Source organism: Lissotriton vulgaris, chromosome 5, assembly GCF_964263255.1.
Source record: "Lissotriton vulgaris chromosome 5, aLisVul1.2, whole genome shotgun sequence".
Taxonomy (NCBI): domain Eukaryota; kingdom Metazoa; phylum Chordata; class Amphibia; order Caudata; family Salamandridae; genus Lissotriton; species Lissotriton vulgaris.
The window spans coordinates 840,276,206-840,289,834 of NC_141693.1; the positions used below are offsets into that span (position 1 = coordinate 840,276,206).

Below are 13,629 nucleotides of genomic sequence, written 5' to 3' on the forward strand. Positions count from 1 at the left end.
TCAAAGACCCCCTGAGAATTGATATAATTCCTGGGACAGGGTAAACATATAATGGTGAATAAAATTCCCAGGCAATAGTTCAAATGAGTTCAAAGAACAGCAAATGTTAAAAAAACAGTACATTTTATTTTTTAGGTAAATACATTTATACTTTAAAATCATCACCAATAGATTTTTGGTGTATACCATTGAAAACTTGAATAAAAAAAATATACAAAATACACAGTTATGAATGGTGGAAATGATGTCTTTGACGCGCGTTTCGGCACCAGAATGTGCCTTCGTCAGGAATGTGCCACCAAATTAATCTAAAATTAAGTTAAAACAATATTTAGAACTCATTCCTGGTAACATTGCAAAACCTTTAGTGTACTTTTTAAACTGCTCTAAAATTCATTTTCATTTTTGTGCCTCAAATAAAATAATTTATAACTAATACATCCATTTATTCTACATATGATAGATAGAACATACATTTTATGATTCAACAGTTAAGACTCAATTTCATCATCTGTTAGCATGTACATTTCTTCAAAAAAGAAACAAATAATTCAAAAGAGACAAAGAAAATGTATTGTTGTGATAAAATGTCTGAATATTTTGTTGTGGATGAAAAAAGAAGAGAGGAACAAGTGGAAAATAAAAAGAAGAAAAAGAGAAAAAGAGGAAAAAGAAGAAAAAAGGAAAGAAAAAGAAAGAGACTAGGAGAAGAGGGGGTAGCGAAATTTAGAAAAAGAAAGAAAGAAACCGAACAGAGAGGGAAAAGAGAGTGTGTGTTGGTATTAACAACACAAATGAAACCCGGAGAAAAAAAGGGAAAAGAAGGAGATTAACAGATAAAGGGATAAAAACTAGAGAGCAGGGTACATGTGTATACACTGTTAGCAAAGAGCTCCCCCTGATGTTTTAGGCTAGCTGTGCTAGCTTACCGCACCAGTATCCACCCCTTACCACCCAAGCGGTGGACAAATTCACAAGATTAGTATTAACCCAGAGATCTCCTTGACCAACCCAGTTACATTTTGCCTGCATGATAATATGATATGATATGAGCAGACTTGATTAAGCAAAACAAATGCCGTAGATGTCAAGGCGCTGTAGTCTTGGCTGCCCGCTCTGCAGAGAAGCTGGTTTGACAGGATTGCAAAACAAACTAACTCTCCATACAGGACAAAAGGCTAGGTCTTTAAGGCTTTCCTAAAGGCTTGCGCAAGTGCGGCTCTGTGTCTGGTGCTATCCGTCGCCTTCATTGGCTCCCGATGGCCAGGCGCATTGAATTCAAGGCCCTATGCATTTCTTTTAAGATCTTAAAATCTGCTACAACGCCTATTTAGGCCAATCTTCTTTCTCCGTATGTTCCATCGCGCCCCCTTCGGTCAGAGGGTCAGCATTTGGTGGTGGTCCCTCGGATCCGAAGGATTCGGGCTGGTGGCCGCTCTTTTTGCTATAGAGGTGCCGCACTTTAGAATACACTTCCAGTGCAGATTCGGGGTCTTAATAATTACCTGGATTTCAGGAAGGCCATCAAGACTCTTCTTTTCCCCACTATCTAGCTGGTGCCGCTCTGCGGTTTGTTAGTCTTTCTTTCAGCACCGGGACGCCATTTCGCTAGGGCAGCTGTCGCACTATATAAGACAATCTAACATAACATAACATAACAGAGTGCATTTTAATGCATGTCAGATGATAAGAAAGCATGTTCCAGAGTCTTGCAGCCGCGACCGAGAACGCTCTTCTTCCGAAGTTGTCATGAGCTGAACGGAGATGTCTCCCATGAGTATACTAATGAAACATAGCCTTGAATCCCTCTGGACTAACATGATAGAGGACCTTCCACACAATGGAGGGTGTCTCGAACACTATGCACTTTTTTATTGGGAACCTGTGTAGGTCATGTTGTCCCTTGGACACCGATTGCCATTTCAGAATATCCATAATGAGCCTTCTCAGTGCATTCTGCACTAATTGCAGTTTGCATTTAGTGCTATTGTTGGTCTCTACTTAAAGCACATTACAATAGTCAATCCTTGAGGAGACAAACGTCAAGGCTACTTGTTTCTGTGCCGGAAGGGGGATGAGTTGAAATATTTTCTTCTTACAACTTCTGAAGTATTATAATCATGACCCAGCATGATAGGTCCTTCTGTGGATGTTGGTATGAGGGCTAACCAGTAGCATACCAGGTTGTAATGCCTCACATCCACTTATCTTATAAACAAGCTCACCATTTCTGGTGGTTCTTGGCATATCCACAACCAGGACACCATCAGACTACAGACTTAGAAGTGTAAAAAGGAGAAAACAAGACAACAAGCTTGTTTCATCTGTTCACCCACGACCTGGAAAAACAGCCCCATAACCATAAGGGCCTGACCCAATGCTGCTCCGGCGTAAAAGTGCAGCAGCAGGTCTAACTTCTTGGCTGCACTCACCCAACCTCCCAAATCTATCCTTGACTTTAGTGTGATCTTGCAATGCCACATCCATCCTGGTATCCCCTGCCAAACAAAGCAGTGCTCGGTCAACCATGTCAAAGCCCAGCTTCCGGTCAAAAAACACCAGATAAAAAGAGACATTTGTATGCTACCAATACTTCTAGGAAGTCATGAACATTTGGAGGCTTTCTTGGCATCTCCCAGAAGATTTTTCAAGCCCACTTTTGCAGTCCTCAAGATATTGTTGCACTCTGCCCACTCCTGGGACCAAACGAGCACCACACAGATCTTGGCTTGGTGTAACAGGAGAGATAATTTAGTGTTTCCCAGCTGGGAAACAGCGTTTTTAATGCTGTAAACACAACACGGTTACTTTATAACAACCACGTTGTTACCACGCATGCCATTACGTATCAACGACTTGCTGTAGGTGGCAGGCAAAACCAGGGAATGTGTTGCATTTTAAATCCAACACCTTCCCTGCTCTTGCACAAACTGGAGTAGGAATTGTAATTAATACTATTCCGAAGTCCAGCACGCCCCCTACAGCAAGTCGCTGAAACGACTTGCGAAGTAATGGCACGCGTGGTAATAACGCGGTCGTTGTAATAACTGCGTTGTAAAGCCATGCGTAGTGAATGTATGCAATGTAACATCATACATTCTTCCCAGCTTGTTAATCTTGTGTTTGCTTCTCCCACGAAGCATATGCTCTTTATCATTTCTTTTGGTTGACTGGATTCTATGTTTCCATTGTTTGCTTTACAACCACAGTTATTTTTGGATTAAGCACTCCATGGGACTGCATGTGTTTTCCAGCTGTCTTCCTTGTGTACTTCTGTACCCCTGCACGCCATGTTGCTCTCTGTCACCTTTGTGCTTCTTCCTGACCACCTGCCCCTCAATGTTGTGGTTGCCCTTGGGTACTTCCCCCAATTGCTTCTCACCCACATCCTTTTCCCTGCCTGTTCCAGGTTGCTCTCTTTCACCCTTGCAACCCAGTGATCTACCTTGCTCTCTCTCTTAACAGCTTTCCCCAACTTCACCCCCATATTGCTTCCACGGCCCAGAGTTGCTTTTTTTCCCATCCCATGTGGCGCTTCCAGTCCCCCATCTATCTGTCTTTCACTCCCCATGTTACTCCTGCTTTAAAAAACACACAGTTGGGTTTTTGTTTTACTTTTCATTACCTATCCCACTGGGATCAGTGGCCACAAGGAGAAAAAAAGTCATATCATTTTGTAGGCACATGCATGCATGGTGTTTGCGCCTACAAAACGATGTGGCCAGCTGCAAGCCTACAAAACGATGGGGCCCTCTACAGCAAAGACTTTTGTTTGCAAATTCTTCTGCCATTCTGCACATCATCATGATTTCTGTGTAGCTTGACTAAAAACCTTTGGAAAAGCCAAAAGATCCCAATGTGTGACCTATTGGCTTTGCCAATCCTTGTTTATCCTATTGGGGCCTTTGTCAGAGAGGAATCCTCAAGAGAAAAACAACTTAAGCCAGACTGTTAGTACCATGCACGCTTCGTAGTACTGGCTAGACTGTTCTCATAAGGAACAGGGTCAAGACTAATTTGCATATAACTTGGTCTGATCTGGGGTGGCGAAGTGAGCCAAAGAACAATGATGAATTCAACCCAGATCTGTGACTGGGGCTGGGTATCTGAAAAGTTTCAGTACTCTGTCCATCATCTCCTCGTATTTGCTTTGTTCGTACCATTGCCCATTAGTGTGTTCACCACAGCCTCCTGTACTCAATTCTAGTGCTGCTCGGATCTCTATTCCTACTAGAAAACATACAATGATGCTTTGGACACTTAAAGTCATGAGTTGACTCTAGATGTGTCAGGTTACAAAGAGTGAGAATTAATAATAAACCTTACCTCTCTCCTCTAAACACTTGTAAATATATACTGGACACTTTCGTGCCAATTTGTCAATGTTCCACGCAACGTAATGCAGCAAGACCCTGCTCTGGACTGCGCTGCGTGAAAGGGAGCGGGCCGGAATGCACCATATTTAACATTATATGGTGCATTCCTGTCTTCTTGCACTGCCGCACAATGTGCTGTCTTGCACCAATGCAGGCACTCGTGTGCCGTGGTGCAAAGGTGTCTGTGTTATAGGGAGGATTGTTTTTGTGCAGTAAGGGGCACCTTTCTGCACAGACATGACCCTGAATACAAGGAGAAATAAAGATATTTCTCCTTGTTGTACCTCTGGTGGGAAGACATACAATTCTGATGCATTCCTAAGTCTACCAGTGTTGGTAAATCTGAGAATGAGTCAGAGTGCATGTGTGAAAGCGTGGGATCACCCATGCTCAAGCCAAGTAGTGCCTCCACCATGCAGTGTAACGCATGGCAGCGGTTTTCCAAGCCTTGCAGGGTGGCCTTGTGTGGCTTGGTAAATCTGAGTCTGGGTTCTGTGTAGCCCTGCGTTGCATTGCATGGCACAAGGACAACTACATCGTGGATAAATATGGCCCATACACTGCTCCAAAGGAAGGCTTAAAATTGCTACAGGTATTATGAGGTTCTATGCATTTGAAATTCCTCCAAAGACACTAAAGTCTTTAGGCAACCTAGGCTGAAATCTGATGTTGTGTGCTGCGGAGTTTGAAGAATTGAATAGGAAGTGTCAAGCATGTCAGAACATTAGCATTTTTCTATTAACAAAACTCAGTGCTGTGATTTTTGTCTGATGTGTGAACCGTGTTTTGTCTCATGCGAGTCATTCTTAGAATATTTTATTTTTATGTAGGAAACGACAACCATAAGGAGTCGGGAAATAATCCATTGATGTTGGGGCTCAGGGAAACATCAAGCAAAACAACTTATGAGGAGAACGACGAGAGGTACACGTGGAACAGGACAGACCTCCATGCTCTTTGTCTTCCTGACCAAGGCATGCGCAAGGTGAGTAGTACGATCCTCTTTTATAGCTCCTCAGCCTTTTCTTTGTCAGTAGTCACTACCTTTGCAATGCGACCATTAGAACACAAATGCTTTTACCATGCATGTCTTTACCACGCATATACCTTTACGATGCATGCCATTACAGCAAAAATGCAAGTATTTCCCTGGTGTGTATAAATATATATATATATATATATATATATATATATATATATATATATTCCGCTCAGTGGGGTTGTCCAAGTAGCGGGTAGCACCCGAGCCTGCGTGCGCCTTCCCCAAGGCGTTAGTTGGTATGGGCAGTAGCGTGTTTGTAATAGGCCCGACGCGTTTCGGAATTTTTTTTCCTCATCAGGGGCCAGCAGTAAAGTGCACGACGTCTACCATCTCCCTGTATGAAAACACGCATTGTGCTTATGGGAGATGTAGTCCATATATCCTGGATGGATGCACTTACAAGTTACTGCTCGAAACGCGTCGGGCCTATTACAAGCACGCAACTGCCCATACCAACTAACGCCTTGGGGAAGGCGCACGCAGGCTCGAGTGCTACCCGCTTTTTGGACAACCCCACGGAGCGGAATATATATATATATATATATATATATATATATATATATATATATATATATATATATATTATCCACCAATACGTTCGTTGGAAGGTGCGAGCTTTGCACGGGTGGTGCCGGACAGCAGGGATGAACGTCCCCCTGCTAATAATTAGCCACCAAGAAAGAATTATTGTCCCCACTCGCTCAATACAAAAATAGGGTTTTATTTAAACAAGAGCGTCACATTCAGCCCCCTACACCTACGCGTTTCGACCGCAGGTCTTGATCACAGTGTTGCCACTTGTCCATTTTCTCTTTTTACTTATATACCTTACCACCCAATTGCATATAATGATGCATTCTGGGTGAGGTGGTTTTTAATTCATTGGAAATTATTTACGTTTGTAAAACAGTAAATTTATCAACATTTTACATTTTGTAGATCACTATTAATCTTATGAAGGATTAATAATCAGTCTTAACATTGTCTCTCATTGTTAATATGCTTCTTATTCATGATGAAATCTACCTTACCCGCTTTAGTAGAAGTTAGGAAAGACAAACAGATAACTGACAGTTAATCTTCTAGTAAAGACATATTGTCTGTCAAATGTAATGTTAGTTACATATAGGCTCAGTGCCCTAGAGACTCCGTTTTCAGACTGATTAGTTTTTAATTATCTAGATTTCTGGGCTAAGTACCGTTCAGTAGTTCCTGAGTAAATCAAAAGTAAATTCATAGATATATATTGGAGGTGTTACGGTAAGCTTACTGTACTCTGTACCTTCCCAAGCACGAGCTGAATGCTAATTGGCTGTCAACTGTCTGTTAACACTAAACCAGAAAGTGTTGGCAGCCATCTTGTGCCTCGGTAGACTGAGGCACAAGAAATCAGGGAAACAAAGGTGGAAAACAGGCAAAGGGGGCAGGGTAGAAACACCAGGCCTAGGGGGTCCCACAAGGACCCCCAAGGCCCCCCCCCAATTTTATTTTGGGACAAAAATCGCGGGGTACGAGTACCGTACGAGTACCTTTACGAGCACGAGCTGCATGCTAATTGGCACTCAACTGTCTGTCAACACTCCAAACCAGGAAGTGTTGGCAGCCATCTTGTGCCTCAGTAGAACCGAGGCACAAGAAAGCTGAAAAAAAATGTGCAGAACACGCAAAGGGGGCAGGGTAGACACACCCTGACCCCCTAGGCCTGCTCAGGGGGTCCCACAAGGACCCCCAAGGCCCCCAAAACATTTTTAGGTCTCGTGGCGTTAAACACGCGAAGCGTGGTCTCGCCAGAGAACCTATTGTCAGCGACTCTGCTTTCCAGGAGAGGAGACAGGAGCTGGCCGCGCACTTCTTCAAGAGTCGGAATTGAGCGTGCCACGCGGACGTGAACGCGCTCGCTGTGCCCAGCTTATGTCTTCTCTCCTGGAAATCTGTACCACACAGCCACACCTCCCCCTTACGCATGCGCACACACAGACACACACACAAGCACACCTACACACACGCACGCACACACACATACAGAGACCCCCGCCCCCTGCCGCCGCCGCACACATACACACACAGGCGCGCGCACACACACACACACACACACAAGCGCACCCCCCCCTACAACTAAGCCCCACTTACCGCCATTGTAGAGTTCTACAGCCTCCGCGGGGCTCTCCCTCGGACACGGGAGCCCCGCGTCACCAGCACTGCTTGTTTGGCCATGCACTCCGTGGGCGCGTGCACGGGCTTCCGAAGACGGAAGTCCCGCCCCACGGAAGGTTTCAGTTTCGCTCACGTCTTGTTCTCCAGGTCGTTGAGGGAATCGCTGGGGGCGTGTGGTGAGTACCCTTCATTTAAGACACCTAAAATTACAACCACTGTTGCATAGCTGCCAAGGTCTGAGATTGCCTAGTGTTAGTTTAGCCGGGTGACTGGTGAGTAGCCACAATGCCTGGCCAGTCGATGTCCTGCAGTTCATTTTAGGTGGGAGAAAAATCAGCGATGTCTTCTGAAGTGATCGTGCTTCACTGTAGTCTCTGCCAGAGGGCTTGTCCAGGTAGTGACTTTAGCGCAGTAATATTCAACTGTACTTAACACTGAGGTTTGACTCAGTGTCATCGTCGAACAGTCGGCTGCTGCCACCGTGTTTGCAGGAGAGGGCTGTGTCGGCACCCTACAACCTCCAACCCACTTAAGCTCCCGGGTCGCAGGATGCAGTCTTCTCAACCTGGGTCTCACTCTGTCTCTCCACCACCCTCAAGAGCTGTGTAATCCTCCTTTCTCGATGGATCAAGCACAGTGCAGGCACGTCACTGCACAGGAGCTGGACAAGCCAAGAGCGACCTCCCTGCGGACCACTGCCTCAGATCCCCTGTGATTTCTTGCTCCGAGTAACTTCGGGTCTCTGCAATAGCTCGCTCTTGTAATGCCCATCAGCTACCTCTCATTATAGTCCTCTTCAGCGCAAATTGCATAATATTTTGCTGATATTTTATCGCCAACTGGCATAGCGGCCATCTTGCAGTGGGCAGTCTAGCACCCCAGAGAGAGAGAGAGAGAGAGAGACCTGTAACCAAAAGCAGACACCTTCATACCTCTCACACTCCGGTGAAAAGGGCATATGACTAAGGAGTCCATGGACTGTCTCCCTGATTGTTTGTATTGCAATATAGAGAGTTGTCTGGCCACTGTCCAGCATTTGTGGAAGTCCTGGGATTGTTGGACATAAATAAATCAGAGTTGTTTCACATCTTGGTATAGAATTAAATTGTTTGCCAAAGTAAAAGTTGTTAAGAACATTACAGATTAGTGGCATTTATCATCTCATTGTGCTAGATCTCTTTTCTCTTTATGAATCTCTGAGCCGGACCCTCTTGCTGAACCATCAGTCCCTAAATGCCCAGATGAGTTGGCTTTGCATTTTTGTTGATTTCTTGTGGCTGTGATTAGAGCGCAAACCTTTCCTTCATATTCTCATTAGCAAATGCTTTATTTGCCTCTCTTTTGAGTTTCAAGGGAGGCTCAGAAATACAGGTACTTTCAGGAGGCGTCAGCCCCGTGCGTGAGGTTCACATCTTGGTATAGAATTAAATTGATTGCCAAAGTAAAAGTTGTTAAGAACATTACAAATTAGTGGCATTTATCATCTCATTGTGCTAGATCTCTTTTCTGTTTATGAATCTCTGAGCCGGACCCTCTTGCTGAAGCATCAGTCCCTAAATGCCCAGATGACTTGGCTTTGCGTTTTTGTTGATTTCTTGTGGCCGTGATTAGAGCGCAAACCTTTCCTTCATATTCTCATTAGCAAATGCTTTATTTGCCTCTCTTTCGAGTTTCAAGGGAGGCTCAGAAATACAGGCACTTTCAGGAGGCGTCAGCCCCGTGCGTGAGGTGCATCATCAGAGCTGTGTAAATAATAACTGTGTCAGCCCCGTGCGTGAGGTGCATCATCAGAGCTGTGTGAATAATAACAGCTGTGAGCCCGTGCGTGAGGTGCATCATCAGAGCTGTGTGAATAATAACTGCGTCAGCCCCGTACGTGAGGTGCATATTCAGAGCTGTGTGAATAATAACAGCTGTGAGCCCGTGCGTGAGGTGCATCATCAGAGCTGTGTGAATAATAACTGCATCAGCCCCCTACGTGAGGTGCATCATCAGAGCTGTGTGAATAATATTTGCGTCAGCTCCGTACGTGAGGTGCATCATCAGAGCTGTGTGAATAATAACAACTGTGAGCCCGTGCGTGAGGTGCATCATCAGAGCTGTGTGAATAATAACTGCTTCAGCCCCGTACGTGAGGTGCATCATCAGAGCTGTGTGAATAATAACTGCGTCAGCCCCGTACGTGAGGTGCATCATCAGAGCTGTGTGAATAATAACAGCTGTGAGCCCGTGCGTGAGGTGCATCATCAGAGCTGTGTGAATAATAACTGCGTCAGCCCCGTACGTGAGGTGCATCATCAGAGCTGTGTGAATAATAACTGCGTCAGCCCCGTACGTGAGGTGCATCATCAGAGCTGTGTGAATAATAACAGCTGTGAGCCCGTGCGTGAGGTGCATCATCAGAGCTGTGTGAATAATAACTGCGTCAGCCCCGTACGTGAGGTGCATCATCAGAGCTGTGTGAATAATAACAGCTGTGAGCCCATGCGTGAGGTGCATCATCAGAGCTGTGTGAATAATAACTGCGTCAGCACCGTACGTGAGGTGCATCATCAGAGCTGTGTGAATAATACCAACTGTGAGCCCGTGCGTGAGGTGCATCATCAGAGCTGTGTGAATAATAACTGTGTCAGCCCCGTACGTGAGGTGCATCATCAGAGCTGTGTGAATAGTAACAGCTGTGAGCCCGTGCGTGAGGTGCATCATCAGAGCGGTGTGAATAATAACAGTTGTGAGCCCATTCGTGACGTGCGTCATCGGAGCTGTGTGAATAATAACAGCTGTGAGCCCCGTGCCTGAGGTGCATCATCAGAGCTGTGTGAATAATAACCGCTGTGAGCCCCGTGCCTGATGTGCATCATCAGAGCTGTGTGAATAATAACTGTGTCAGCCCCGTGCCTGAGGTGAATAATAACTGCGTCAGCCCCGTGCGTGAGTTGCATCATCAGAACTGTGTGAATAATAACAGCTGTGAGCCCGTGCCTGAGGTGCATCATCAGAGCTGTGTGAATAAAAACTGCTGTAAGCCTGTGCCTGAGGTGCATCATCAGAGCTTTCCATATCTCACTGTTATTCAATGAAACACATTTTGTCGAGTTACACTCGCTCCTGTAATCTCACCCCATCCACATTGCTCATGTCACCCAAATTCCTGCACTCTCTACCACACTGCTTTCAAGAACAGCATACTCTTGCACACACTGTCACTGCTCACCAATTCAAAGTTTGCTAAAAATGTTATGCAACGCATTGTCACATTGTCATACACAATGGCAATAACTCAAACTTTAATGCTGCGAGACCTATTGCATTGTAGATGCTTGTTTAAATTTTTTTTTTAATCGTGGGGTACGCGTACAGTACGCGTACCCAGAAAAAAAATAAACCTGGTGTGCTTTTTTAAATATTAGCCCCTGGGGGGACCAAATCCCGGGGGCATATTTTATAAAAAGAGTGGGGGGGGCTCCAATCCACCCCCCACTGCCCCGGGGACTGCCACCCCCGGGGCTTTTTTTTTAAGTATTCGGGGGGCTCACGGCCCCCCCGCAGCCCCGGGGACCGCCACCACCCGGGGCTTTATTATTTGTGATGGGGGCCTCTAAGGACCCCGAGCCCCGGGGACCGCCACCCCACGGGGCTTTCTTTTTAAGTATGCGGGGGGCTCACGGTCCCCCGCAGCCCCGGGGACCGCCACCCCCGGGGATTTGTTTTTATAATTAAACCTGTGTGGGGGGGGGGGCTCAAGCCCCCCCACACGCCCCGGGGACCGCCACCTCACCGGGGCACTAATATGCAAATAGGGGGATCCGTTACGGACCCCCCAGCCCCGGGGCTTCGTACATGTTGGGAGGGGGGCCATGCGGCCCCCCTCTTGGAGGCCTTGATGGCCCTGGGGACCGCCACCCCCCAGGGCCGGCTCCTGCAGTGTCCCAGGGTGCCCACCCCCGGGACACCGCTGTTTGCTATGGTAGAGCGGGAGCTTCGCGTCTCCCATACTACCACAGCAAACTGCTTTGATTTTTGAAAGAGAGAGTAGGAAACCTGCTCTCGCTTTCAAAAATCAAAGCTGATTGCTTTTCTGTACGGGGAGCAGCATGTTAGCTGCTCCCTATACAGAAAAGGAATGCCCGCTACCGCAGGATGCGGGGAGCCGGCAGGGACTGTGGGGGGCTTGGGGACCCCCCCACGGCCCACAACGAGGAAGGCCAGGCTCCTGGGGATGGGGTCCCCGGGGCCAGAAGTGGCCCGGGAGGGGGGCCACGCGGCCCCCCTTCCAAAAAAAAAAAAAAAAGGCAGGCCCCGGGGGATGGGTACCCGGGGCCTTAAGGTAGTATAGGAGAGGGGGCTATGCAGCCCCCCTCCACAAAAATATAAATAATAAAGTTGGGCATGCCCCGGGGAATGGGGTCCCCGGGGCCGAAAAAGGCCACGGAAGGGGGCCACGTGGCCCCCTTCCCTATTTTTTTTTTAAATAATAAAAATTGGGGGCAGGCCCTGGGGGATGGGGTCCCCAGGGCCAAGAAAAAAGAAAAAGAAGTGGGTCTACACAGCCCCCTTCTTAAAAGTTTCTTTTTTTTAAACTACGGGATCGGGAGAAGGCCACGCCCAGTCCCTGCACCTCTCTGCAAACACGCGTTTGCAGTGGGGGAAGTAATTCTTCTCGCATACTGGGGGTCCCTGGGGGCCAACTAGCCCACCAGGAGCCTCTAGTATGGGCCAGGGGGCTCCCTTGCAGAGACGTGCAAAGAAGCCACTCCCCTTTTTACACCTCTGCAATGGAGCCCCCTGGCGCATACTGGAGGTTGCTGGTGGGCTAGTTGACCCCCAGGAACCCCCAGTATGAGAGGGGAATTTCTTCCCCCTCTGAAAAAGCGCCAGGGGGTTGCGTTGCAAGGAGGTGCAAAAAGGGGCGTGGCCTCTTTACACCTCTCTGCAACGCAGCCCCCTGGCGCACACTGAAGGTTCCTGGTGGGCTAGTTGGCCCCCAGGGACCCCCAGTATGCAAGGGGAATTAGTTCCCCCTCTGAAAAAGCGCCAGGGGGCTGCGTTGCAGAGAGGTGTAAAAAGGTGCATGGCCTCTTTACACCTCTCTGCAACGCAGCCCCCTGGCGCACATGGGAGGTTCCTGGTGGGCTAGTTGGCCCCCAGGGACCCCCAGTATGTGAGGGGAATTACTTCCCCCTCTGCAAACGCGCCAGGGGGCTGCGTTGCAGAGAGGTTTAAAAAGGGGCGTGGCCTTTTTACACCTCTCTGCAACGCACAAAATGTGATTTGAGTCTGAAGTCAGTGTCACTCTGGTTCCAGACAGACTGAAGACGGGGAAGGGGAAGACAAAAGGGCACCACCCAGGTTCACTGGGAACAGACAGAGACAGTGGGGGACAACACTCGGAGCAAGACAGGGGAGCAGAGAGCGGGCCCAAGCAGTGTGAGACCTTAATAACTAACCTTTCCTCATATACATTGAGTGTGGCAGAGAACAATGTCCTGGAAAAGAGCTTGGGTTTTATACCCACTCCTCGCCTGGATCGTTTTAAATTACAATGCGAATTGGGCGAATTGTTTCGTAAACTACGGCTAAAGAGCTTCTTTGAAAATGAAGAGAATGGTCAGTCTGACCAAAACCAGAGTGACACTGACTTCAGACTCAAATCACATTTTGTGCCGCCACCACCACATTCGATTCCTCCCGAAATCCTGGCTTTTGAACAGGCTGTCTTTTATGAAGTAGAAGCTTTAGAAGAACCTGTTGTTTTTAAAAATGTAACAGCCGGAGAAATCCAAGCCATCCAAACTCTGCAGCAGAACGCTCTAATAGTAATCAAGAGCGCTGAAAAGGGGGTGGGGTAGTTATCCAAGATAAGGTGGATTACAACAGAGAGTGCAAACGACTACTGAACAACACTGACAATTACATACCCCTGAGAGAAGATCCCTCTGCTGATCTGCGAGCAGAAATTTGTGAACTGGTATCAACAGCCGACGGTTTGATTACCAAACGAGAGGCAGATTTCCTAACGACATCGGAGGGGAAAGATCCGTATTTTTACACGTTACC

General features: G+C 47.2%; 1 protein-coding gene across 1 annotated transcript in view; it reads left to right on the forward strand.

The window, feature by feature from the left end:
* LOC147711671 (uncharacterized) overlaps positions 1-13,629 on the forward strand; it is an 860,812-nt gene that overhangs the window by 552,506 nt on the left and 294,677 nt on the right. The window contains exon 5 of the mRNA XM_086922385.1: positions 5,207-5,361. Coding sequence (XP_086778511.1) covers positions 5,207-5,361 — 155 coding nt within the window. The remainder of the gene's footprint in view (positions 1-5,206; positions 5,362-13,629) is intronic.